This window comes from Poecilia reticulata, chromosome 13 (genome assembly GCF_904066995.2).
Source record: "Poecilia reticulata chromosome 13, P_reticulata-male-v2, whole genome shotgun sequence".
Taxonomy (NCBI): domain Eukaryota; kingdom Metazoa; phylum Chordata; class Actinopteri; order Cyprinodontiformes; family Poeciliidae; genus Poecilia; species Poecilia reticulata.
Genome location: NC_088842.1, coordinates 33,507,796 through 33,533,524, shown reverse-complemented (window position 1 = coordinate 33,533,524; position 25,729 = coordinate 33,507,796). Strand labels below are relative to the sequence as shown.

At 50.3% G+C, this 25,729-nt stretch overlaps 1 protein-coding gene across 2 annotated transcripts in view; it reads right to left on the bottom strand.

Annotated features, from left to right (window-relative positions):
* Positions 1-1,169: 1,169 nt before the first annotated feature.
* The window catches only part of dlc (deltaC), a 222,859-nt gene continuing 198,299 nt past the window's right edge, over positions 1,170-25,729 (bottom strand). The window contains exons 8-10 of one of the 2 annotated variants that reach the window (XM_008401989.3): positions 6,822-7,560; positions 6,516-6,687; positions 1,170-1,389 (exon numbers count right to left, since the gene is read on the bottom strand). In XM_008401989.3, coding sequence (XP_008400211.2) covers positions 1,384-1,389; positions 6,516-6,687; positions 6,822-7,560 — 917 coding nt within the window. In that variant the 3' untranslated portion in view covers positions 1,170-1,383. Of the gene's footprint in view, positions 1,390-6,107; positions 6,688-6,821; positions 7,561-25,729 lie in introns of those variants that run through there. The other variant, XM_081614368.1, reaches the window with a different exon arrangement.

Genomic DNA, 25,729 nt, shown 5'->3' with positions numbered 1-25,729 from the left:
TTTCTACGGTGACTGACAGTTTTCTGGTTTTCCACGGTGACTGACAGTTTTCTGGTTTTCCACGGTGACTGAGAGTTTTCTGGTTTTCTACGGTGACTGACAGTTTTCTGGTTTTCTACGGTGACAGTTTTCTGGTTTTCCACGGTGACTGACAGTTTTCTGGTTTTCTACGGTGACTGACAGTTTTCTGGTTTTCTACGGTGACTGACAGTTTTCTGGTTTTCTACGGTGACAGTTTTCTGGTTTTCTACGGTGACTGACAGTTTTCTGGTTTTCTACGGTGACAGTTTTCTGGTTTTCCACGGTGACTGACAGTTTTCTGGTTTTCTACGGTGACTGACAGTTTTCTGGTTTTCTACGGTGACTGACAGTTTTCTGGTTTTCTACGGTGACTGACAGTTTTCTGGTTTTCTACGGTGACAGTTTTCTGGTTTTCTACGGTGACTGACAGTTTTCTGGTTTTCTACGGTGACTGACAGTTTTCTGGTTTTCTACGGTGACAGTTTTCTGGTTTTCTACGGTGACTGACAGTTTTCTGGTTTTCTACGGTGACAGTTTTCTGGTTTTCTACGGTGACTGACAGTTTTCTGGTTTTCTACGGTGACTGACAGTTTTCTGGTTTTCTACGGTGACTGACAGTTTTCTGGTTTTCCACGGTGACTGACAGTTTTCTGGTTTTCTACGGTGACTGACAGTTTTCTGGTTTTCTACGGTGACTGACAGTTTTCTGGTTTTCTACGGTGACAGTTTTCTGGTTTTCTACGGTGACAGTTTTCTGGTTTTCTACGGTGACTGACAGTTTTCTGGTTTTCTACGGTGACTGAGAGTTTTCTGGTTTTCTACGGTGACTGACAGTTTTCTGGTTTTCCACGGTGACTGACAGTTAGCGCTGGGTTTTCCCAACAGGCCGCTGCATCATGATTGATTCCAGAAGAAAGCAATGAGACGAAATGATCGGAAAAATATTCAGAGTCATTAAAATCTCTGCAGCTTTTAGACACAAAGTCCAGATGGTTCAAAGAAAGTTTCAGTTCCTGCAAAATCAGGCAGAGGATTTTTGATCGTTCTTGTCAAACAGCATTTTCTGATTGAAGGATAATTCATATTCTTGTTCATATAAAAGGCAAAGAAAGTTAAATGGGGATTTAAAAGAATACAAATATAATTGGTGTGGGTTTATCTTCCCTCTTTCATCACAACATTGTCACTATTGAAGCAGAATGAGTCTTCGTGGTGTTTTGCTTGTTTCCATTGAGCAGCAGTAATAAATATTAAATAAAAAGGTGTGTGTAGAATAGATCCTCTGGCTGTTCTGTCCAGGACAGAAACGTTTCAGGCCCTCCAGTGTGAACGCTCCTCTGCTGGGGTTCTGAAAACTCAGGGCTATACCTGAGAACAAGACACAGAAACAGCAGTTAGTCATCAGCATACAGGATGACCTTTTCACCCTCAAATCTAAAAAACAGACGTAAACTGGGGATTTGGAGCCGATAACGGGCAGATTAGAATAACGCACGTTTAAAGAACCAAACTAAAGTTAGAACAAGTTGAACAAGAGAAGAAAACGAGCACGTTGTGAACGGCTTCTGGACCCAACGCCTCTGCAATCTGCAGCTTCCCGTTCGATTAATTGGATTTTCCAGTAAAAACAAGGAGCAAAAGGTTTTGGGATCTGACATTCATTAAAGAAACATTTTAATAGAAGGTTTAGTCAGGATGGCTGGGACTAGTTCCTGGCACTGAGCCGTGTGGACGCACCTTTCAGCAGCAGAAAGAGAGAAAACCTTTAAAGTCTGCAACGCTGTTTGACCATTAACAAACAACCTAGGATGAAGTGTTGGATAAATATTTTAAAGACTTTTAGAGCTTTGACTTTACATGAAACAATGAGACAGCAAACAGTTTAGCGCTTTAGCTTCTTTGCTAACTTCGCAGACGTTTAGCACACTTAGCTTCTCCCGAGATAATTCAACCAGATGAACTCTAAAGCACTAATTTACTGACGGTGTAGAACTAGACGGTGTAGAACTAGGTGGTGTAGAACTAGAGGGTGTAGAACTAGGTGGTGTAGAACTAGATGGTGTAGAACTAGGTGGTGTAGAACTAGGTGGTGTAGAACTAGGTGGTGTAGAACTAGGTGGTGTAGAGCTAGACGGTGTAGAGCTAGATGGTGTAGAACTAGGTGGTGTAGAGCTAGGTGGTGTAGAACTAGACGGTGTAGAACTAGGTGGTGTAGAACTAGGTGGTGTAGAACTAGGTGGTGTAGAACTAGGTGGTGTAGAACTAGACGGTGTAGAGCTAGATGGTGTAGAACTAGGTGGTGTAGAACTAGGTGGTGTAGAACTAGACGGTGTAGAACTAGGTGGTGTAGAACTAGGTGGTGTAGAACTAGGTGGTGTAGAACTAGACGGTGTAGAACTAGATGGTGTAGAACTAGGTGGTGTAGAACTAGGTGGTGTAGAACTAGACGGTGTAGAGCTAGATGGTGTAGAACTAGGTGGTGTAGAACTAGGTGGTGTAGAACTAGGTGGTGTAGAACTAGGTGGTGTAGAACTAGACGGTGTAGAACTAGGTGGTGTAGAGCTAGGTGGTGTAGAACTAGGTGGTGTAGAACTAGACGGTGTAGAACCAGGTGGTGTAGAACTAGGTGGTGTAGAACTAGACGGTGTAGAGCTAGATGGTGTAGAACTAGGTGGTGTAGAACTAGGTGGTGTAGAGCTAGGTGGTGTAGAACTAGATGGTGTAGAGCTAGACGGTGTAGAACTAGGTGGTGTAGAACTAGGTGGTGTAGAACTAGACGGTGTAGAGCTAGATGGTGTAGAACTAGGTGGTGTAGAACTAGATGGTGTAGAACTAGGTGGTGTAGAACTAGGTGGTGTAGAACTAGACGGTGTAGAGCTAGATGGTGTAGAACTAGGTGGTGTAGAACTAGGTGGTGTAGAACTAGATGGTGTAGAGCTAGATGGTGTAGAACTAGGTGGTGTAGAACTAGACGGTGTAGAACTAGGTGGTGTAGAACTAGGTGGTGTAGAACTAGACGGTGTAGAGCTAGATGGTGTAGAACTAGGTGGTGTAGAACTAGACGGTGTAGAGCTAGGTGGTGTAGAACTAGGTGGTGTAGAACTAGACGGTGTAGAGCTAGATGGTGTAGAACTAGGTGGTGTAGAGCTAGGTGGTGTAGAACTAGACGGTGTAGAGCTAGGTGGTGTAGAGCTAGGTGGTGTAGAGCGGAGGAACAGGCAGCATGCGGTCTGGATGGATGGAGAAGCTGCTTTCTAACATCAGTCTGACACACAGCAGGAAACCCCTGATATCCACGTAAGTATAGATATTTGAGTCTTAGATCCGGATGTTTTGATTTCATAAGGATTGTTACTTCATGAAACGGGAGCCTAACATAAAATGTTCAGTAAATTAAAGGTGATTTATTTAAACTACACATTAAATTTAATTGCTTAATTATCTGAATTATTCATGAAGATGTTCAGCCTGAGCGTCCTGATGCTAATGCTAATGCTAACAGTTTCACTGATATTCAACAGGCTGAACCGCATGATGTCATCACATGAATTCATTTTTATCTGCAGTGGAAAGTTTTGAAATCAGGGAACATTTTTCACAGTGAAGAGACGAGAAGATGAACTCAGACGGCTCATCTGACCTCTGACCTCATCACATTGTTTAGCGCTCATCGCCTGGCCTGTCTGACCAACAGGAAGTGGGTCCATATATGGATGACGCCACGGAGGCGGCTGGACTTTGGACACAAACTGTTTCCCAGACTGGATGATTGTCGGAAACCAAAGATCCAACTCCATCGGCGGTCCAACAATCAGAACCGAGTCGGGTTCTGATGAAGTAATGAAGACGGATCTCTGCTGGTCCGCCTGCAACGGGATGAATTTTAACTTCCACTGAACTCGAGTTCAAGCTGCAGATGTTGCAGCAGGAATTTTAAGTGGCTCCTTTCGTTTTTCTGTCCGTCGAACCGCTGACCCAGTTTGGCCCAGTTTGACCAGAAAGGTTCCGCTGTGCGGCGCTGGTGGCACAGAATAAACATCCAGAGCTGAACACAGCTGCAGGGGGAAGCCTGTCAAAATAAAAGCCTTTAAATATGGAGGTCATCTGCAGACTGAGGCGCCGAAAACACCTGGATGATCCTCAGCAGGTGCAGAAGATGGAAGCATCAGAGGAGGGCGGAGCAGAAACACCCGGGTCTGAACCGGGTCTGAACCGGGTCTGAACCGGGTCTGAACCAGGCCTGAACCGGGTCTGAATCGGCTCTGAACCGGGCCTGAACCGGGTCTGAACCGGGTCTGAACCGGGTCTGAACCAGGCCTGAACCAGGCCTGAATCGGCTCTGAACCGGGTCTGAACCGGGTCTGAACCGGGTCTGAACCAGGCCTGAACCAGGCCTGAACCGGGTCTGAACCGGGCCTGAACCGGGCCTGAACCGGGTCTGAACCGGGCCTGAACCGGGCCTGAACCGGGTCTGAACCGGGTCTGAACCGGGTCTGAACCGGGTCTGAACCGGGCCTGAACCGAGTCTGAACCGGGCCTGAACCGAGTCTGAACTGGGTCTGAACCGGGCCGCGGGGAGACTTCTGCTGAAATGCAGCTGGAACCTGATCCAAGCCCGGCGGGCCTGCAGGAGGATCGGACCCCTAAGGCGTCTGCAACGATGCTACTGTGAGACTCTGATGCTCGTTTCCACTGAACGGTGCGGCAGGTCGCCGTGTTGAACCCAAACCTCTCCCTGCTGCGCCTCCTGCTGGCTGAAAGCAGTGATGTTTCTTCGCTCCGCCCTACCAGACCAGACCTGCAGCCGAGCTGAGCCGACCCGCCGACTGGAGCCCAGACATAAGCGAACTAGATAACGGGTCAGCATAGAACCTGCTCTAGAAAAGCCGCCCTCCGTCTAACTGCAGCAGAAAGGAACCAGATAAACTCATCCAGATGTTCCTCTGAAGCTACGATACCATAAATAACCACCAACCGCCTCTGGGCTTTTATTGTGAAGGCAGGTTTGCTCCTGAATCAGAATCACATCAAATTTATTCAGGATGTTTTGCACACGAACAAGAAATTTCACTTCTGATCCACTTTTCTCTTAAAAACGCAACAGCAAAGCACCTCGGCTGCCATCTTGGATTCTTCCTGCAAGACCCGACAAAAACTGACAGCATCGTCTCGTCCCGACGGGCCGGAGTCCAGATGGGGACAAACGCCACAAGAACAGGGACAGCTGTTGGTATTCCTGGGAATTTTAACTGGGAGAATCTGTCCAGTGAAGTGTCCCACTGAGACACACTGTCCCACTGAGACACACTGTCCCACTGAGACACACTGTCCCACTGAGACACTGTCCCACTGAGACACTGTCCCACTGAGACACTGTCCCACTGAGACACTCTGTCCCACTGAGACTCTGTCCCACTGAGACACTGTCCCACTGAGACACTGTCCCACTGAGACACTGTCCCACTGAGACACTCTGTCCCACTGAGACACTGTCCCACTGAGACACACTGTCCCACTGAGACACACTGTCCCACTGAGACACACTGTCCCACTGAGACAGTGTGTCTCAGTGGGACAGTGTCTGGACAGATTCTGTCCCTCATGCAGCTCTGATTAGTCGTGTTTAAGTCGATGATTTTTAAGCACATTTTGAGGCTCTAACCCTTTCTGAAACCGAGGACGACCAGAGGACAGAGGACCAGTGGACAGAGGACCAGAGGACAGTGGACCACTGGACAGAGGACAGTGGACCAGAGGACAGTGGACCAGAGGACAGTGGACCAAACGGGCCCCATGGAGCCGGGCCCCATAGAACTGGGACCCATACAGCCGGGCCCCATAGAACTGGGACCCATACAGCCGGGCCCCATAGAACTGGGACCCATACAGCCGGGCCCCATACAGCCGGGCCCCATACAGCCGGGCCCCATACAGCCGGGCCCCATAGAACTGGGACCCATACAGCCGGGCCCCATAGAACTGGGACCCATACAGCCGGGCCCCATGGAGCCGGGCCCCATAGAACTGGGACCCATACAGCCGGGCCCCATACAGCCGGGCCCCATAGAACAAGCTGAGTGAGCTGCTCTGTGCGGCTGCAGGAGCCCAGCCTGACTGATGACCCTGAATCCTGACCTTTTCACCTTGGTTCTGCTGGTCCCAAACCTCCAACACTCCCAGACAACTGGACTACCAGAACCCCCGGCGCTGTGCCCTTTGACCCTTTGACCCTCTGCTGGCGCTACAGACCTCAGGAACGCCAACAGCCTGTTCCTGCGCCAGGAAACCTGCGGCGTTTGCTCTGCATCCGTCTGGTCTGGGTTCAGGTCCGACTGGGTCCCGGTCCCAACAGAACCTGCCCGATGTCTGGGCACCTGAAGGACAACAGCAGATCGTCCCATTGGGACCCGATCTGTTCCCGGACCGGACCAGGACCCAGAAACCTGCTTCCTTCCCGCTGCTGATTGGACCATAAACTCCTGCTAGAGCCTCACCTGTGTGGCAAACACACGCTGCTCCATGGGCTCCGGGACGATGAACACCGGCTGGGGCCCGGCTCCATGGGGCCCGGCTCCATGGGGCCCGGCTCCATGGGGCCCCATCCTGCACACACTGTCCTTGGCAAAGCTGAGAGGAGGGACGATGACGGAGGAGTCGAGTTTCTGCCTGTGAGCAGAAGACAGAGGTTTGGATCAGGAACGGACCGTCAGACAGGCTCAGTGAGACGATCGGCTCAGGAAACTACTGGAGCTGAGAGAACAGGAAGCACAAACAAAACCATCACACTGTCAAAGCCTTACGGGTCAAAGTTGTTCTTCTCCAGGCGCTGCTCCTCTTTGGCCAGGTTACAGTCGGCCATTTTGTTTTTGATCATGGACCCGCTGTCGCTGCTCTTCTCCGCCAGCGCTGCGTCCTTGTTGGACACTTTGTACGGACCTCCAGGGAGGAGAAAGGCCTCCTTCTCCTTCAGGCTGCACGCCGGCGCCCCCACCAGGCTCCCGTTGTTGGGGACGCCTCCGCCGATCACAGCGCTGCGGTTGTTCACCGTCTCCAGGTCATTCTTGACGGACCTGGACATGGCCGCCAGCTTCCTGCCCCGGCGCAGCTGACGCAGGATGTGGATGGAGGCGCACGCCAGGAGCGACAGAGTCACCAGGCCGAGTGCGATGGCGGCAATCAGCGCCGGAGAGGCGTCGGCGCCGCCTGGAGGTCTTGGAGAGGGAATGCTGAGGGAGTACTCACAGCGAGCGCCCATGAAGCCCGGCGGACACTGGCACACGGGGCCGGAGAAGTGGGCGAAACACGTTCCCCCGTTGCTGCAGGGGAAGTAGCCGCAGGGACTGCTGCGCACCGCGCAGTCCTTCCCAGAGAAGCCCAGGGTGCACGAGCAGCTGAAGTCACTGATGCCATCCAGGCACGTGCCGCCGTTGCGGCAGGGGTCGCCGGCGCAGTCGTCGATGTTGGTCTCGCAGAGAGTCCCGGTGAAGCCCGAGCGACACTGGCACACGACCCGGCTGCCGAGGTCCAGACAACGTGCGCCTGCAGAGCAGAGGAGACGCGGTCAGCGCGACACCTGGAGTCAGGATATGCTGATGTCAGCGTGATGCATTCAGAGACGCCTGTCCAGCTCCCAGCTGGCTGTGGGAGGAGCCAGAACTCATGAACTACGGACGACATCCGCCTCCAGGCAGGAAGGTCCGGAGATGAACCGGCAACGGCGCCAGCAGCTATCACCACGGTGCCTAGTGCACAAAACGCAGGAATCAACCTGCAGGGGGGGCAACTGAGGGAAAAGAAAACTGCTGCACAACTACGTTGGATAAAAATGTTATTTCGACATAAATTCTTTAAGAAACATTTTCCAAGCATAAAGATTGGAGTTATGAAACATTTAGACCAGCTTACAGGTCACTGATTCTCATCTCCCTTCTCTTCTCCTTCTGGGATTTCTCCCATTGAAATCAATGTCTCCAGCAGAACTGTAGAACTAGGTGGTGTAGAACTAGGTGGTGTAGAACTAGGTGGTGTAGAACTAGATGGTGTAGAACTAGGTGGTGTAGAACTAGATGGTGTAGAACTAGATGGTGTAGAACTAGATGGTGTAGAACTAGGTGGTGTAGAACTAGATGGTGTAGAACTAGGTGGTGTAGAACTAGGTGGTGTAGAACTAGATGGTGTAGAACTAGATGGTGTAGAACTAGATGGTGTAGAACTAGATGGTGTAGAACTAGGTGGTGTAGAACCAGCTGGTCTCTCTACCCTCCTGGTTCTAGTCAGAACTCCAGCTGCACCCAACATTTTTCACTGTTGCTCTATTAATAAAATCTTCGCCTCATCTGACCTTTGACCCTGTCCCTGCTGCTGCAGTGTGAAGGTCCGCTCAGCTTCAGAACCGCTGTGAAGCTGCTGGTTCCGCCCAGCTCAGTTAACAGAACCTGAGTTAACGTCTGCAGGAACCAGAAATACCAGAGTTATGGCCAATAATCAATATCCTCTCATTTTTACATCGCCTCATGTAAAAACGGGTTCAAAGGTCAAACCTCCAGCTGTTATCAGGGACTTTGCTCTTCTGTTTATCACAGCTCTTGGACTGAACCTCAGAATCGGGCAGCGGGGTTCTGACCCGGTTCTCAGCAGGGGTTCCATCCAGAACCGCCACAACGTTCCTGTTTCTCTGAAACTCTCAGGCGGAGCTGAACCGACTGAACCGGCTCCAGAGGTCAGACTGGGTTCTGCAGAAGCAGCGCCTGCTTTCCCTTCGGCTCGGCTCCTGGAGGTGGTTACAGCTCCGGTTCTGGAGGTCACATGGAGCTCACTGGTAGGAGAAAGTTTATTTCAGGGCGGCGTGCGCCAGCTCAAACCAAACAAAGCGCTGAAAGCAGCTCCATATTTGGAGGTGAGCAGCTGTTGTGTTGCAACATCGCAAACCGAGCGGAGCGGCAGCCATCAGGCTGCAGCCGGACGCCTCCGACACGCCGGAATGACGGCAGATCCGAGATAAGCAGGAGGCGGTTCTGCTCCGGGGGGGCAACAAGGCCCAGGGGGGCAGATCCAGCCTTCAGCCGCCTGCGTCTGATTACTGGTCTCCTGTTTGGGCCAGGAAGCATCAGGAGAACCAGCCTGTCTGCCGGCCCACTTCCTGGTGCCGGACGGGTTCTGGAGTCAGATCAGAGGGGTCATGACGTCGGTTTAATTCTTCAGAACCGAGGTTTACACAGCAAACAGATGTTTTAATGTCATCAGCCTGTAAATGGGTCGGGACCGGTTCAGAAACTCATGACTGGATCCGGCCGGGAATCAAACACCAGCAGGGAAAACCTGAGGAGAAGAAGCTCACAGACGGAACCGGGACCCGACCCGATTACTCCCCAGAGCTACATGGTTTAAAGCTGCAGTATGAAACTTCCATAAAAACTAGATTTATTTCATATTTTGTAATCTGTGGCCTTGTCGTGGCTTCATGAGATGATTGGTGGGATCAGATCTGCCTTCTCCTTAAACCACAGAAACGGCCAATCAGAGCCAAGAGGCGGGTCTTAGCGCTGTCAATCACCGTCCTGACAGCAGTCTGCCATGAATGCTAAGCTAGTTAGCATGGCTACCGATGACAAACTGTTTTCGGTAAGTTGTTCTCTGCCATTTAGCAGCGGCTACCTGAGCATGAGTGACAGCAGTAAGCCCCTCCTCCTGGCTCTGATTGGTTGTTTTTGACGTTGAGCGTTTCATTTCTGCCGGCAGGTTGAGGCAGAGCAGCTGCAGCTTTTCACAGATTATCCATCTCATATGCAGCTGCAGCAACACGGCGACAGTTTTATAAAAGTTAAATTCTGCAGCTTCACGGTTCTTCAGGAGATCCGCCTCCTTCCTGAACCGTCCGCCTTCGATCCATCTGGGTCCACCTCTCTGACCTCCAGAACTCGGCGGGTCAAAGTTCAGCCGCTCTCTGAACGCCTGGCTCAGCCGGTTGTTTCTCTCCACTGTCACCACATGCATGCTCAGTCTGGATGATTCCATCAGCTTGACTTTGTGCACGAATCGGATCAGTCGGGGATGGAAACGTCCTCCAGGCAGAATCTGGCGCCTAAGTGAGCCGAATTAAATGATCTCAGGAAGATAAGCTGATAACAGAACAGGTAGGGCCACTGGGACACAAGCCCCGCCCACTTCACAGGTACAAACAAGCAGAGGAACAAAAACAAACTGGATAAAAGGAAACAAAGTTCATGTAAAAACCTGGCAGGTCGTGTGACGAAGGTCCAGCTGCAGGATCCACCGCTGAAACGCATCACGATCCTGAAACGCCCCGTTTCCTGATGGGCCACTGAACGCATCATCTCAGACAATCAGCATAGTTAGCTTTAGCATTAGCTAACTTTCATAGAACTGGTCTGGTTTAACTGGTTACCAGTTTATCAGGTTTACTGGGCAGCCTTTACAGCACCTGATGGCCAGTTTGAACTCAAAATACTGACAATATTCTGAGGCAGAACTTCCTGTAAACCTTCACAATAAGAGCCTAGAGAAGGAACAAACTGATTCATAGTTTTATTATGCTCCTCAACTCCTCTGGAAGAAAGACTGCAAGCTGTTCCTGCGGTTCACATAGAGCTGCACAACCAGAGCTAACGGCTCGTTCCTGGATGTGGACGTCTCCATAGAAACACTGGGTTGATGTAAATATCCATGCAGGTCAGCCTGAGGCCAGCTTGAGTGAGAGGAGGAGCTCGATCTGCGCTCAGGTAAACAGGATATCAAGCAGTGGCAGCGCGCAGAGCGCCTGCTGTGATTGGTCCGCGCTCCGGCTTTAAATGCGTAAACTATAAACGTATCTTTTAGGAATAAATCTGCTCTGCCAGTGAAACGCTCAGAGCCACACAGACAGCAACTTGTAATCCAGCTTAAAAACAGAAAGAAATTAAGCAATTTCTCCCTCCCCCCAATTATTCATTTTTCTAAAAATAAAAACAAGCTAGGTTCAGCCTGGCGGGGGGCTAGTAAAGCATGGTGGGCTGCCAGGCTTATGATTCACTGGGGGAAACCCTGCTAAAGACTGAATCCACCAAGGACTGAGCCATGCCCAGCTTCTAGAGGAGAATGAAGCCTTTGACTAGGACAAGTTTTCACTTTTAATAACTGATTGTGTTGGGAACCAGAACTGCTTCCTGATGCCGTTTCTGATCTGACGGGACGTTTTGGTTCATCTGGGGAAGATGTGTCTGATGAGGGAGTGAAGCTAACTGCTAGCGCAGCAACAGCCAATCAGGACAGAGACTCAGACAGAAACCAACCCTCATTGGTTTACCTGAGAATCTCATTCCCATTGTGACACAACCAAACATTCCTGGGAGTCCAAACATCTGAACCGGGAGAATCCCGGCTCAGAGTTCATCAGGAAAACCAGGATAAAAACGACTCTGCTGATTGGGAACTCGAGAGCTTTTGCTTCTCCACCAGGCCAACCGTAAAATGACATTCCTGCTGTTATTGGTGTTTTTATAACCCAGAGTTTGTCCCTCCACACATTTTCCTGTCAGCTCCGGGTTCAGAGTCGGAAGACAAACTCCTTCCTCCTGCTGGGAAACCATCATTCCTGCTGACCGACTGACCACTTTCACAACGACCTGACGGTTAATCAGACTGAGAACTTTGTTTTCAGCCCGTCCAGTTCAAATGTTTAACCTTTAAATTCACATTAAAATGTGTTTTATTCCATCTGACAGAATAAAGCAAAGACATGAAGACAGAAAATGAAAGTTTTACTTCATGTTTTCTGCAGTTTAAATTTGTATCTCCGCAGCTGAAGAGCAGACGGGTTTGGTTCCCGTTTGCCTCGTCCGGTCCGGTCCAGTCCGGTTCGGTTCAAGCCGGTCCAGTCCAGTCCAGTCCAGTCCGGTTCGGTTCGGTCCAGTCCAGGCCAGGCCAGTCCGGTCCAGTTCGGTTCGGTTCAGTCCAGTCCGGTCCAGTGCAGTCCAGTCCAGTCCGGTCTGGTCCAGTCCAGTTTGGTTCGGTCCGGTTCGGTTCGGTCCGGTCCAGTCCAGTCCAGTCCGGTCCAGTCCGGTTCGGTTCGAGCCGGTCCAGTCCAGTCCAGTCCAGTCCAGTCCGGTCCAGTCCAGTCCGGTCCAGTCCAGTCCGGTCCGGTTCGAGCCGGCCCGGTCCGGTCCAGTCCAGTCCAGTCCGGTTCGGTCCAGTCCGGTTCGGTCCAGTCCAGTTCGGTCCGGTCCGGTCCAGTACAGTCCAGTCCGGTTCGGTCCGGTCCAGTCCGGTCCGGTCCGGTCCGAGCCGGTCCAGTCCAGTCCGGTCCAGTCCAGTCCAGTCCGGTCCAGTCCGGTCCGGTTCGGTCCGGTCCGGTTCGGTCCGGTCCAGTCCAGTCCAGTCCGGTCCAGTCCAGTCCGGTCCGGTTCGGTCCAGTCCGGTCCGGTCCAGTCCGGTCCGGTCCGGTCCGGTCCGGTCCAGTCCAGTCCAGTCCGGTTCGGTCCAGTCCGGTTCGGTCCAGTCCAGTTCGGTCCGGTCCGGTCCAGTACAGTCCAGTCCGGTTCGGTCCGGTCCAGTCCGGTCCGGTCCGGTCCGAGCCGGTCCAGTCCAGTCCGGTCCAGTCCAGTCCAGTCCGGTCCAGTCCGGTCCGGTTCGGTCCGGTCCAGTCCAGTCCAGTCCGGTCCAGTCCAGTCCGGTCCGGTTCGGTCCAGTCCGGTCCGGTCCGGTCCAGTCCGGTCCGGTCCGGTCCAGTCCAGTCCAGTCTGGTTCGGTCCGGTCCGGTCCAGTCCGGTCCGGTCCGGTCCGGTCCGGTTCGAGACGGTCCAGTCCGGTCCGAGCCGGTCCAGTCCAGTCCAGTCCAGTCCGGTCCGGTCCAGTCCGGTCCGGTCCGGTCCAGTCCGGTCCGGTTCGGTCCGGTCCAGTCCAGTCCGGTCCAGTCCAGTCCGGTCCGGTTCGGTCCGGTCCGGTCCAGTCTGATCCAGTCCAGTCCAGTCCGGTCCAGTCCGGTCCGGTTCGGTCCGGTCCAGTCCAGTCCGGTTCGGTCCGGTCCAGTCCAGTCCGGTCCAGTCCAGTCCAGTCCAGTCCGGTCCAGTCCAGTCCGGTCCGGTCCAGTCCGGTCCAGTTCGGTCCAGTCCGGTCCGGCTCTTCCCACAGATTCCCCATCATGTCCTCATATTCCCTCACTGCTGCATCGTGAAAGACATTTTCTACCGTTTCATCTTCATCACGGAGCTCCGCCTCCTCAGTTTGCGTCGCATACGGAACAGTTTGATGGAAACCGTGTTTCCCCCCGGACGGTTTCCTGTGTGACACCTAAAACCCGCCGGTTATTAAACTGGGCTGTGGTGCTTAATAGGATTTAATATTTTAGTAATCGAGTAATCTATGACTAAACGAGTAATCGGATAAAATAAAATATTAGTAAACCTGAAATAACAGCAGAGTTTCTATCGCCCAGGGCCGCGCAGAGGCCTTTGGGGGGCAGGGCTCAGTTAAAAAGGGGCCCATTGAACAACATTAATGTTGCTGATAGAAATGAGCTGATCTGAGACTGTAGCTGTTAGACAGACCGGAGGAGAGAAGGTCAAAGGTTATGAAGTTAGGAAATAAGTAAATTTGCTGCCATTTTACTAATTGAGCCCTGATGACATCTATTTGACCTCTAGAGCCACTTGGCTGCTGCAAACTGATCTATAGATCAAAAAGCTCAAAGGGTTAAACTCTATAACTCTGACCTGGAATTATAAGAGACATCAAGGCACAGAAAACCCAGCAGCTGCTGCCAGGGGCCACTCAGGGGCCTCCAGACATCCAGGGGCCCCTCCACACATCCAGGGGCCACTCAGGGGCCTCCAGACATCCAGGGGCCTCCAGACATCCAGGGGCCCCTCCACACATCCAGGGGCCTCCAGACATCCAGGGGCCCCTCCACACATCAAGGGGCCCCTCCAGACATCCAGGGGCCACTCAGGGGCCTCCAGACATCCAGGGGCCCCTCCACACATCCAGGGGCCACTCAGGGGCCTCCAGACATCCAGGGGCCTCCAGACATCCAGGGGCCCCTCCACACATCCAGGGGCCTCCAGACATCCAGGGGCCCCTCCACACATCAAGGGGCCCCTCCAGACATCCAGGGGCCATTCAGGGGCCTCCAGACATTCAGGGGCCCCTCCACACATCCAGGGGCCCCTCCAGACATCCAGGGGCCATTCAGGGGCCTCCAGACATTCAGGGGCCTCCAGACATCCAGGGGCCCCTCCAGACATTCAGGGGCCCCTCCAGACATTCAGGGGCCTCCAGACATCCAGGGGCCCCTAGAAATGGCTGGATTGTAACAGATCTTCGATCTAAAGCTGCAGCATCATTTATAGAAAATGACAAAGTTACTAAATTCTGTTTAATGCATTCGGCTCAGAAAACAAACATTTAGGATTTAATTAGGACGTTTACTTTGTAAAGGTTTAAAGAATCACCTTGCTAGTTTGTTGTGTTACCATGGCTACAATATGGTACAATCGTTGTGTTTGAGCTGGTTTATTCACAAATACAGCAAATAACCAATAATCAGTGATTGATTTTAAGCAGCTCTCTCCTCACCAAAGGGACGAGAGAGCTGAGGAAGAGAGAGCTGAGGAAGAGAGCTGAGGAAGAGAGAGCTGAGGAAGAGAGAGCTGAGGAAGAGAGCTGAGGAAGAGAGCTGAGGAAGAGAGAGCTGAGGAAGAGAGAGCTGAGGAAGAGAGAGCTGAGGAAGAGAGAGCTGAGGAAGAGAGAGCTGAGTCAGACAGCGAAGCTCTCGATCTACGTTCCCCCCTCATCTATGGTCATGACCGAAAGAACGAGATCACGGAAACAGGCGGCCGAAATCTCTAAATCCCCCTGGAATCTACCTGGAATCCACCTGGAATCCACCTGGAATCCCCCGGTGGCCCTTCTGTCCGTCCTCTGAGGCTTTTGGGATATTTAGATTATTTAATTGTGGCATGTTTGGTTCATGCTGCAGTTCTAATTATTGCTGCAGTGTTTTCTCTGATGTGGTACCAGGTGGTACCGGGTGGCACCAAGTAGTACCAGGTGGTACCAGGTGGTACCAAGTGGTACCGGGTGGTACCAAGTGGAACCAGGTGGTACCGGGTGGCACCAAGTGGAACCAGGTGGTACCGGGTGGTACCAAGTGGTACCAGGTGGTACCAAGTGGTACCAGGTGGTACCGGGTGGCACCAAGTGGAACCAGGTGGTACCAAGTGGAAACAGGTGGTACCAAGTGGAACCAGGTGGCACCAAGTGGAACCAGGTGGTACCGGGTGGCACCAAGTGGAACCAGGTGGTACCGGGTGGCACCAGGTGGTACCAAGTGGTACCGGGTGGCACCAGGTGGTACCGGGGCTTTGAGGTGCGTACTGCCACGTGGTGACAGTCTCAGTCCTACATCAGGATGTCTGGTAAATATTCTTCTGTCTGTCGGTGGTACCGGTGCTGCTGTAGTGGACCGGGCTTTCAGCAGCCTGATGAAGTTAAAGTCCGTTTTCTCTGCAGCAGAACCGGTTCTGGGTTTTGGGGCGAGGCGGGTTTTACATAAACATTTTTCTAACGTCAACATCAGACCCACGTTTTTATTCACAAACCAGTGTATGAAAACACATTCCTGCCCATAATCTGATGGAGCTCAGCTCAGTTTCTGGGCTCACCTGTGTGGACACACCTGCGGCCGTTCGCTCTGAACCAGCAGCTCCGGGCTTATTGATCCCCGAAAATCAATAAAACCCCAAACATCGTCATCAATCAATAAAATCCTCACAGGCCGAACTTCAAAACTGGAGGCTACGCTGCTAACACTTAGCAACAACTCACAGGCGGAGTGAGAGCGCTGCGCTAAGCAATAAAACACAATGTAAGGAAGATTCCAGGCAGGGAAATTTTCCTTGAGAATTTTAATAATCGAGAAACTCGAATCGGTTGAGGAATTGGTTTCAGCCCCACAGTGAACTCTTCAGAGTGAAGAGAGTATAACGTAGCTGAGACGGGGGAAGCTGCTCCCTGGGTTGTTACCGTCTCTTCGCTAGCAGCAGAGACTGTAGGCTTCAACCAACAGCAGCAGAGGAAAACAAGCAAACAGCAAACGAAGGAGTTTTCAGTGGTCACTTTAGCTAACATTATTATTGGTTATTGATCATCCAAACCACTGATCAATGGAATAATCATGCCTCACTTTGGGCGCATGTCTAACAGGTGGGGGTTGCACCAACTGCTCTACTAGTCGATTCTTTACTCTGCATCTGACAAAACTGATTTTTCCACGAAAATGAAAGAAAGTGAACTAGGTGAGTTCGTCAGACAGTTCAAGTTGTACAAAAATTAAAGTAAATTTACCAAAGAGAAACTGAAAATACCAGTAAGGGCTACCAGAAGAGGTGTTGGGTGGCGTAGAGGTTAGCATGGCTCAGTGGTTAGCGTGGCTCAGTGGTTAGAGCGGCTCAGTGGTTAGCGTGGCTCAGTGGTTAGCGTGGCTCAGTGGTTAGCGTGCCGCAGAGGTTAGCATGGCTCAGTGGTTAGCATGGCTCAGTGGTTAGCGTGGCTCAGTGGTTAGCGTGCCGCAGTGGTTAGTGTGGCGCAGAGGTTAGCGTGGCTCAGTGATTAGCGTGGCTCAGTGGTTAGCGTGGCTCAGTGGTTAGCGTGGCTCAGTGGTTAGCGTGCCGCAGAGGTTAGCATGGCTCAGTGGTTAGCATGGCTCAGTGGTTAGCATGGCTCAGTGGTTAGCGTGCCGCAGTGGTTAGCGTGGCGCAGAGGTTAGCATGGCTCAGTGATTAGCGTGGCTCAGTGGTTAGCGTGCCGCAGAGGTTAGCATGGCTCAGTGGTTAGAATGACTCAGTGGTTAGCGTGGCTCAGTGATTAGCGTGGCGCAGAGGTTAGCATGGCTCAGTGGTTAGCGTGGCGCAGTGGTTAGCGTGGCGCAGTGGTTAGCGTGGCTCAGTGGTTAGCGTGCCGCAGAGGTTAGCATGGCTCAGTGGTTAGCGTGGCGCAGTGGTTAGCGTGGAGCCCCATATGTAGAAACTGTGGTGGGTATCTAGAGTCTCCTGTCCTCGGTTCGTTGGGCCAGGCCTCTTTGCCCTCTCTGCCCCCTTCCCGTCAGGTTGCTATCAAATAAAGGCAATTAGTGCCGGAAACGCCTTTAACAACAACAACAAAAAGACTACTGGAGTAATGTGCGACAATGCATCATGACGTCGGGCTTTTTTGTCCCTCCAGCTGATCAGTGTCACTGCGTGTTTAAGCGTCTAACCTGGCAGCTCTACGCTCTTATAAAAATACCGTCTAACATAGCGGTTCTCAACGGGGGCGTTCAGAGGACGGCAGGGGGCGCTGAGATTCCTTTGGGGGCCGTTTGGTCGAAGGAAAACTTTACACCTTATATGCACAACAATACCAGTTTAGACTTTGAGCAACTTGGTAAAACTGAATTGTGTAACATTAAATCATGCCTGGCCAGGCATGTGCAGAGGGGGGGTACTGGGGGGGCTTGAGCACCTGCCCCTTTTGCTCCTTGCCCCCAAGTGCCCTTTTGGTCAAATGTATTTTTTTTGTGGTATTATTTTCTAAGCCCTCTTCTGACACAACATGTACTAAAATTATTTGTTTTTTGTTGGGGGTTTTTGTACAACATAATAACAGACAGACACTGACAGGCCTCTGTGTCTGCCTTTCTCTGAAGAACTACTGAGGGGAGGAGACCACCAGGTGAGGAGAAACTGTTCTTATCTATTGATTCAGTATTTTTATCATGCAGACATAAGGCTGTTGTTGTGCTATTAGCTAGCTCCAGGCCTGGAGGGTCTCCTGCAACTTTTTGATGTGTCTCTACTTCAACAAACCTGAGTAAAATAATGAGGCCGTTAGCAGGACTCTGGAGAACAAATGTATGCTTTACACGCAGATCCGTTGCCATGACAACCGAGTAACAACACATCCAATAGCGGACAGAGCAGGCACTGCGTCACTATCAGGATTCAGCGCCAAAAACGCAAACATTTCCCGCACAAAGAGCAGAATATTCAGTTTTTCTGTCTGGATGTTCATTGTGTCTTGACTACAAATGAACTCAGCGGGTTCATAACTTAAAACCTGCTGGCCTGATGCCGTCAGAGTCGGTGTCGCCTTACAAACGGAATCGAACCACCGAACCGCGCAGCACAACATGCTCAGGGTGTTGAAGTCCAGGAACATAACTGACCTGCTTCCACCTCCATAGTTTTTAATTTAAACCTTTTACTGACCTGTGAAACTTTGGGGCTTGTTTTGTATCTGCAGTGTCAGCAAAACATTTCGCTCCTTTCTTTAAGATTCAGACAACTAGACAGATAAAGTCGCCATTGTTAGCTAGCAGGTTGGCTAGCAGGGGGCGGGACCTCGCGCGTGAGGCTCGTTTGAATACTGAATGCTGATTGGCTGTTTACTAGCGGCTGAGTGGTTTCAGCTGCAGCCTGACCGCAGACGGACAGACTGACTGACCGCATCCTGATCGGCACGGCGCAGCAGAACCTCGGATAAAGGAGATGTTCCGTTATTGGTGGCAAGTTTCATTTGAGGGGACAAGACGGTTGTTTGAGGGGGCACTGCCCCCTTTTCCCCCCCCACCGTATAGCCGGCCCCAGTTACTAAGCTGCTAAGAAAAGTTAGGAAGTCAGGTTTTCAAAAAGAGAGGGAGAGAAAAAGGCAAGAGTGTTAATTTATAACCCAGTTTTTCTCCAAGAGGTGAGTAGACTGTGTGAGATTATCAACCATTTAGCATAATTAGCTTAGCTACAGACTGTTTGCCTCCATTTCACAGCATTTAATGAATTAAGGAAAAAAATTACCAACATATTCATATATTTAACTTGTCCCTTGTACCTTTTACCACTTAACAGATGAGTCAGTCAGCAGCAGCTCTAACCCACGTCCCTCCTGCTGCAGTATGTAACTTTTGTATAAATATTTTTCCACATATTTGTTAAAACTGTCATTATGTTGTGACAGTTTGGTATGAGAGGTAAACTGTGAAAAATCTATTTCCTCTGCTTTCTCCCAGTGCTGGAAACAACCAGAGGCAGGAGAGTTTTAGTGCTGTCAATCACAATCTCATGCGGTGCTGCTCATCCTTCCTCCCCCTCGATTTGTCCCGTGTTGCAGCTAGCATAGCACAGAGCTGTGCTGCAGCTAGCATAGCACAGAGCTGTGCTGCAGCTAGCATAGCACAGAGCTGTGCTGCAGCTAGCATAGCACAGAGCTGTGCTGCAGCTAGCATAGCACAGAGCTGTACAGATTCAAACTGTAAATGCTCAGTTTAGTTAGCATAGCTACCAATGACGGCAGATAAACGGTTTCCTGTAATGATAAGTTGTTTCTCCACCATTAGCACATTTAGCAGTGAGTGAATGAGGATGATTGACAGCACTAAGACCCTCCTCCTGGTTCTGATTGGTTGTTTTGGTCAGAACGGTGCATCACTTTAACCAGTAATTCAGGAAGCAGATGGAGGAGATTGATTGTTTTCAGATTATCTGTCTCATAACTGCTACATGGTGACAGCTGTAACAAATATGGAGGAAACCGTCTGTCACACCTGAACCTGAAGGAGCAGGAAACCCCTCGTTCAGAGTCCAGCCAGCATCTGATCACTTCAACTGGAGAAACGCTCCCCGATTTCAAAACTTTGGCTGAAGTGCTGCTTGTAGTTCCTGACCGTAGTTTGGCGATGAACCTCAGGACTATAAGATCTGCACCAGAGACGTTTAATTTTATTAATTATATGTAATTTCATTTTGTTTGGTGCTGATTGGCTGAACCTCCATAAAAACAGACAATGAAACTGTAGATGCTGGTTTCTGTGGTTTCCACTAATACTTCATATGCAGGTACATTTGGTGTTAAAATAGTCAGTTATGAATGTTTCAGAGCAGTGGTCCCCAACCCCCGGTCCGTGGACTGGTACCGGGCCGCGCAAGAAATAATTAAATATTTCCGTTTTATGTATTATTTGAGTCTGGAGGATCTTTTATTTTGAAAATCCTTTAACCGGATTCTCTCGGTTACTTGCCGCCAACTCTGAGCCCACAAACAGCAAAATGAGTCAGAAACAGATCAGATGTCTTTGGAAAGTTTCTCTGCAAAGGAGAAAAGGTCCAGAGAAGAGACAGGAGGATGGATTTATCCCGGACCGGTAGGTGAGTCCCACATTACAAGCCGCTCTGCATAACATGCGGCGACCGGCTGCTAATGAGGCAATGAAGCTTCAAGCTGCTTCACCACGTAGAGACCAAGCAGGCTGTGGATATAAGCAACACTTCAGGTGTTATTGTCTCTCATCACTCCCTGATGGACCGTCTGGTTGCAGAGAAACAAGCTCAGGGCTCCGTTAGTCAGTATCGTGAGTTAAAATGTTCACAAAAGTAAAATGTTGGTTTTGGTGGCTCTTCTGTATCTTATTTTGAAGGGATATATAAACGTTACCATAGCGACCAGAGTCAGAGCGTTTGGGTCGAGAGGAGATGAGTAGAGCTTGTGAGTCTTAAGTCTGGTTTAGACAGAAAGATTTCAGAATGTCGGCCGATTCTCCAAACCTCTGTGACCACAGAGCTGATAAAGTCCAACAGGTTCGATCGGTTCGTGTTTCCAAGGCAGGAGCAACACGAACCGATTCCAGTCAGAACATCCCAATTCCAGAGGATAATCCAGTAAAACCCCCAACATGGCAGGAACTTAGAATAACCAAACATGGATGACGATGTAGAAGCAACAGTGATAGTTTGTGGAGTCATTTAAGAGATAAAAGACGTAACAAAAAGAAAAGGAGGTGGATGAAAGACGACGGGAGCAGCTGCTCTATTTGCTGCACTATGATTTGGAGGTGAATATGTTTATTCATAGTTAACATTTTTAACTGAATAAACATAATAATGACCTTTAGATTTAATAATAAACATTTCCACATATCATCTCTGATGTCCACCAGACTCTCAGTCGCTCATATGTCGGCTGTTTGGGATTCCCCTCTGTTCTGACGTCACCGCGCTTTCTGATTGGCTACCGTCACATTCAGCAGGTTGTTCTCGTTCCCAGTCAGGGAAAAACCCCACAGGTTGCGATAAAAGGGCCAAGACAACCCAAATAGGGTTTATTCAGGATTTAGCTTGACGGGTCCGTGGTAATAAAAAGGTTGGGGGCCACTGATTTAGAGGATGTCTGAAGTACTCACTGATGCTGGATATTCATGTTCTGTTGTCAGTAACTCCGGTGAATATCAGGGATCAAACTGAATCAGTTTGTGTTGCTAACTGCAGCTAGCCTGGTTCCTGAACAGCTGTTAGCAGCTAGCGCCTTAGCATCAGTCCCTTCAGCTCAGGAAGAATAAACCTAAACCTGCTGACAGTCAGAAAGACAGCAACAACCCTTAACTACTCCACACAGCCCCACTTCAACAGGAGCTGAAACATCAAGTATCTCTTCAAACACCAGCAGCTCAATGTGCAACACTTTCCTGGTCTGGTGCATGCTGGGAGAGAAGTCCTCCACCTCTAAACCACCTGGGACAGAACTAAAGCGTCCTGGAGAGAAACCCAAACCACTTCAACCCTGCTGCAGGCATGATCATCCTCCCAGCCGAGAAGCAAGTCAGGAGGAGAAATCCTGCCAATCTGTCCTGCTGCAACATCTGGAAACCCTCAGAGTTCAGGTGAAAACCCTCCTGATCCTAAACAGCAGGACAAAATGGAGCAGAAATTACAATCTGGAGGCAGTTTGTTGTTTTAGCTGATGGCGCTGAGTGTGATAAACGACTTCAGCACCAAGTATTGAGTTCCTGCAGGGAAATTAGGAAGAAGGCCAAGAAAACATGATGTTTGTTTTGGAGCGCATCCAGAGAACGTGAAGCTGAAGTGGTTGCAACACACCGACTCCCACAGGCCACTGTACTTCAGCAGAACGCTGCATGTTGCCTGCATCTGCAGAGAGCCGAGGCAGCTAATGACGGGCCGGTCCGATCCACAGAGGTCCGATCTGCAGCGGTCCGATCTGCAGCGGTCCGATCCGCACCGGTCCGATCTGCACCGGTCTGATCCACACCGGTCCGATCTGCAGCGGTCCGATCTGCAGCGGTCCGATCCGCACCGGTCCGATCTGCACCGGTCTGATCCACACCGGTCCGATCCGCACCGGTCCGATCTGCACCGGTCTGATCCACACCGGTCCGATCTGCAGCGGTCCGATCCGCAGCGGTCCGATCTGCAGCGGTCCGATCCGCACCGGTCCGATCTGCACCGGTCCGATCCACACCGGTCCGATCTGCAGCGGTCCGATCCACACCAGTTTGATCCACACCGGTCCGATCCACACCGGTCCGATCCGCACCGGTCCGATTCACACCGGTCCGATCCACACCAGTTTGATCCGCACCGGTCCGATTCACACCGGTCTGATCCAACACCAGTCCGATCCACAGCGGTCCGATCCACAGCGGTCCGATCCGCACCGGTCCGATTCACACCGGTCCGATCCAACAACGATCCGATCCACACCAGTCCGATCCACAGCGGTCCGATCCAACACCAGTCCGATCCACAGCGGTCCGATCCGCACCGGTCCGATTCACACCGGTCCGATCCAACAACGATCTGATCCACACCAGTCCGATCCAGGTCCGATCCAACACCAGTCCGATCCACAGCAGTCCGATCCACAGCGGTCTGATCCACACCGGTCCGATCCAACATGGGTCCGATCCACAGAGGTCCGATCTGCAGCTGAACGTTGAGGAACCGGCGAGCAGCGAGTTTACCTAAAGGTTTGCTTCCAGGCCTCAGCGGTTCCGTTTATCTGCAGCCGAGTCAGAACCTACAAACGTCGGATCCCACATGGGAACGTTCTCAACAAGATTCTGCAGGTTTGTTTTCCATTTCTTCAACCATCATCACATCACAGCTCCAGTCATGGTTGGTAGGTAAAGGGAATGAGCAGCGACTTCAGGCTGTCCCGTCGAGCTTCAGCGGCTCAGCAGCCAAAGTTTGGTTCTGCTACCTTCATCTGAGCATGCTCAGTAAAGCAACAGAAAACCTGAAAACCTGGAATCCAGAACATCAACACCCTGCAGCGGTTCCAACCGCACCGTCTGATCCTACATGAAGCAACAACCTGTTGAACCCTCTGCTGACCCCACAACTGCTCACACACACACACACACACACACACACACACACACACACACACACACACACACTCACTCACTCACTCACTCACTCACTCACACACACACACACACACACACACACACACACACACACACACACACACACACACACACACACACACACACACACACACACTCACTCACTCACTCACTCACTCACACACACACACACACACACACACACACACACACACACACTCACTCACTCACTCACTCACTCACTCACTCACACACACACACACACACACACACACACACACACACACGCGCACACACACACACACACACCTGCAGATAGATCATGAAGCTCTGCAGCAAAATCTGCTGAGATTAATCTGGTCTAGTGCTAAATTCCTCATAATGATCCAACATGGCAGCATCCAGGCTGCAGCGGTTTGAGTCGGACCTGCTGGTAGAAAACAGAGCTACGCAGTTTTATATATTTACAATCTAATTATAATGAAATAATCTGGATTCATGGAAAATCTTAATCTTAGAATGGTAGCGATGTGTGCAGGGGCCAGTAAGGGGGGGAAGTGATGACAATGGGCCCTGACCAGCAGGGGGCCCTCCACAATGTCATTATTTATTTTTTGTTCATATAAAAAAATCGTGGTCCTGTCAATTACAAAATGAATCATCAAAGATTGTTTTGAGCAGTAAAAATGTAATGTTCCCCCTCCATCCATATCTGCCCTGATCCCCCCTATCTGGGTTAAATGGTTCGCTCCAGCTTGGAGCTTCAGAGTGACGCTGTTAGCAGCAGACAGTGGAAACATGAACGATTAGTTACTATCGGGGCGGTTCTGGCCATGGATACATGGGGGGGCGGTGAAAATGTTAAGGGGCGTCATCATGTATGTACATATAGATAGACTTCATATATTTTAAGGTGGACAATAAAAGGATAAAAGTCGAGTAGAAGTCGACTCCTCGCAGTGATGTCATCACTCCTCGCAGTGATGACATCACTCCTCGCAGTGATGTCATCACTCCTCGCAGTGATGCTAGCTATGCTAGCTGCAGCTAGCATAGCACAGAGCCGTGCTACAGCTAGCATAGCACAGAGCCGTGCTGCAGCTAGCATAGCACAGAGCCGTGCTGCAGCTAGCATAGCACAGAGCCGTGCTGCAGCTAGCATAGCACAGAGCCGTGCTGCAGCTAGCATAGCACAGAGCCGTGCTGCAGCTAGCATAGCACAGAGCTGTGCTGCAGCTAGCATAGCACATAGCTGTGCTGCAGCTAGCATAGCACAGAGCTGTGCAGATTCAAACTGTGAATGCTCAGTTCAGTTAGCATAGCTACCAATGATGGCAGATAAACGGTTTCCTGTAATGATAAGTTGTTTCTCCACCATTAGCACATTTAGCAGTGAGTGAATGAGGCTAACCTGTGACGATGGTCAACGTTCTCCGTTCGCGCACAGCATGTTGGTGGAGAACGTGGTGCTAATGACCTGCAGACATAGTGCATGTAATAAGTGCTGCTCTAACAGATCTCATGATGTCTTGACTGGTAAGGAAAGACAATAATTTAACTACCTTTGACTTTTCCTTTGATATGAGAGCAGAATGTCCTGTACACTATTGAAAGCATTGTTGTAAAACCTCTAAAGATAATGTTGGGGGGAAAAAGTATTCATTATTAAATCTACTTAAGTAAAGTTCAGTAACGAAGTACTTCCCATGCTGGTAGTAATATTTCACAGACGAAGCGCTGCTTCTGCTCCACCTGGTAGTGACTCTCACACTGAACCTCTCCTTAAAGCTGCAGCGTCTAACTTAAATAAAACTGAAGATTTTGGATATGTTAAAACTTTCGCTGTCCTAACATAAGATAGATAATCTCTGAAAAAATACTCGTTCTCCTCTGCCTCCTCCTGTGTTCTGCAGAATTACTCTGCTCGGTCAGAACAACCAATCAGAAGCAGCATTAATCAGCCATGCTTTCAGGAAGGATCGTTTATTTTGATGCAGCCTGCGTGAATGAATGTTTCCTTTTTACTTGACATTATTTGACATAGGCAGATTTATTTGACTCATGTATAATTTATGGCACTGAGAGCCTTACTATTAAATATTATTTTACTGATGGCAGGTTTTTCAGTTGTCCTTTTGACTGAGTAGCTGCTGTGTTGTGCCTGCAAGTATTTTGCATATTTTATGCCTAAATTAGGTGAATTTATTGCCAGATCATTTTTTTATTTTGTCAGATCGCATAGTAGCATTTATACCTAAAGCAAAAAATTAATGATCAATCCAGGGGATCGGCAGAGATCGGCCTCATGGGTGATCGGAATCGGCAGCAGAAAACCTGATCGGTGCGTCCCTAGTATGTCAAAACCAACATTTAGCAAAAAAGTGAACTTTAAACAATATCAGGATCAAATGAAATGATGTAAAACAACATGAAGACTCATGACCCAAATCATAGAAAACTGTTAATATCCAAAGGTTTGCAGCACAAACATGGCCGCCGCTGTAACTGAGTGTGAACAGGACGAAACCCCACATCTGAAAAACA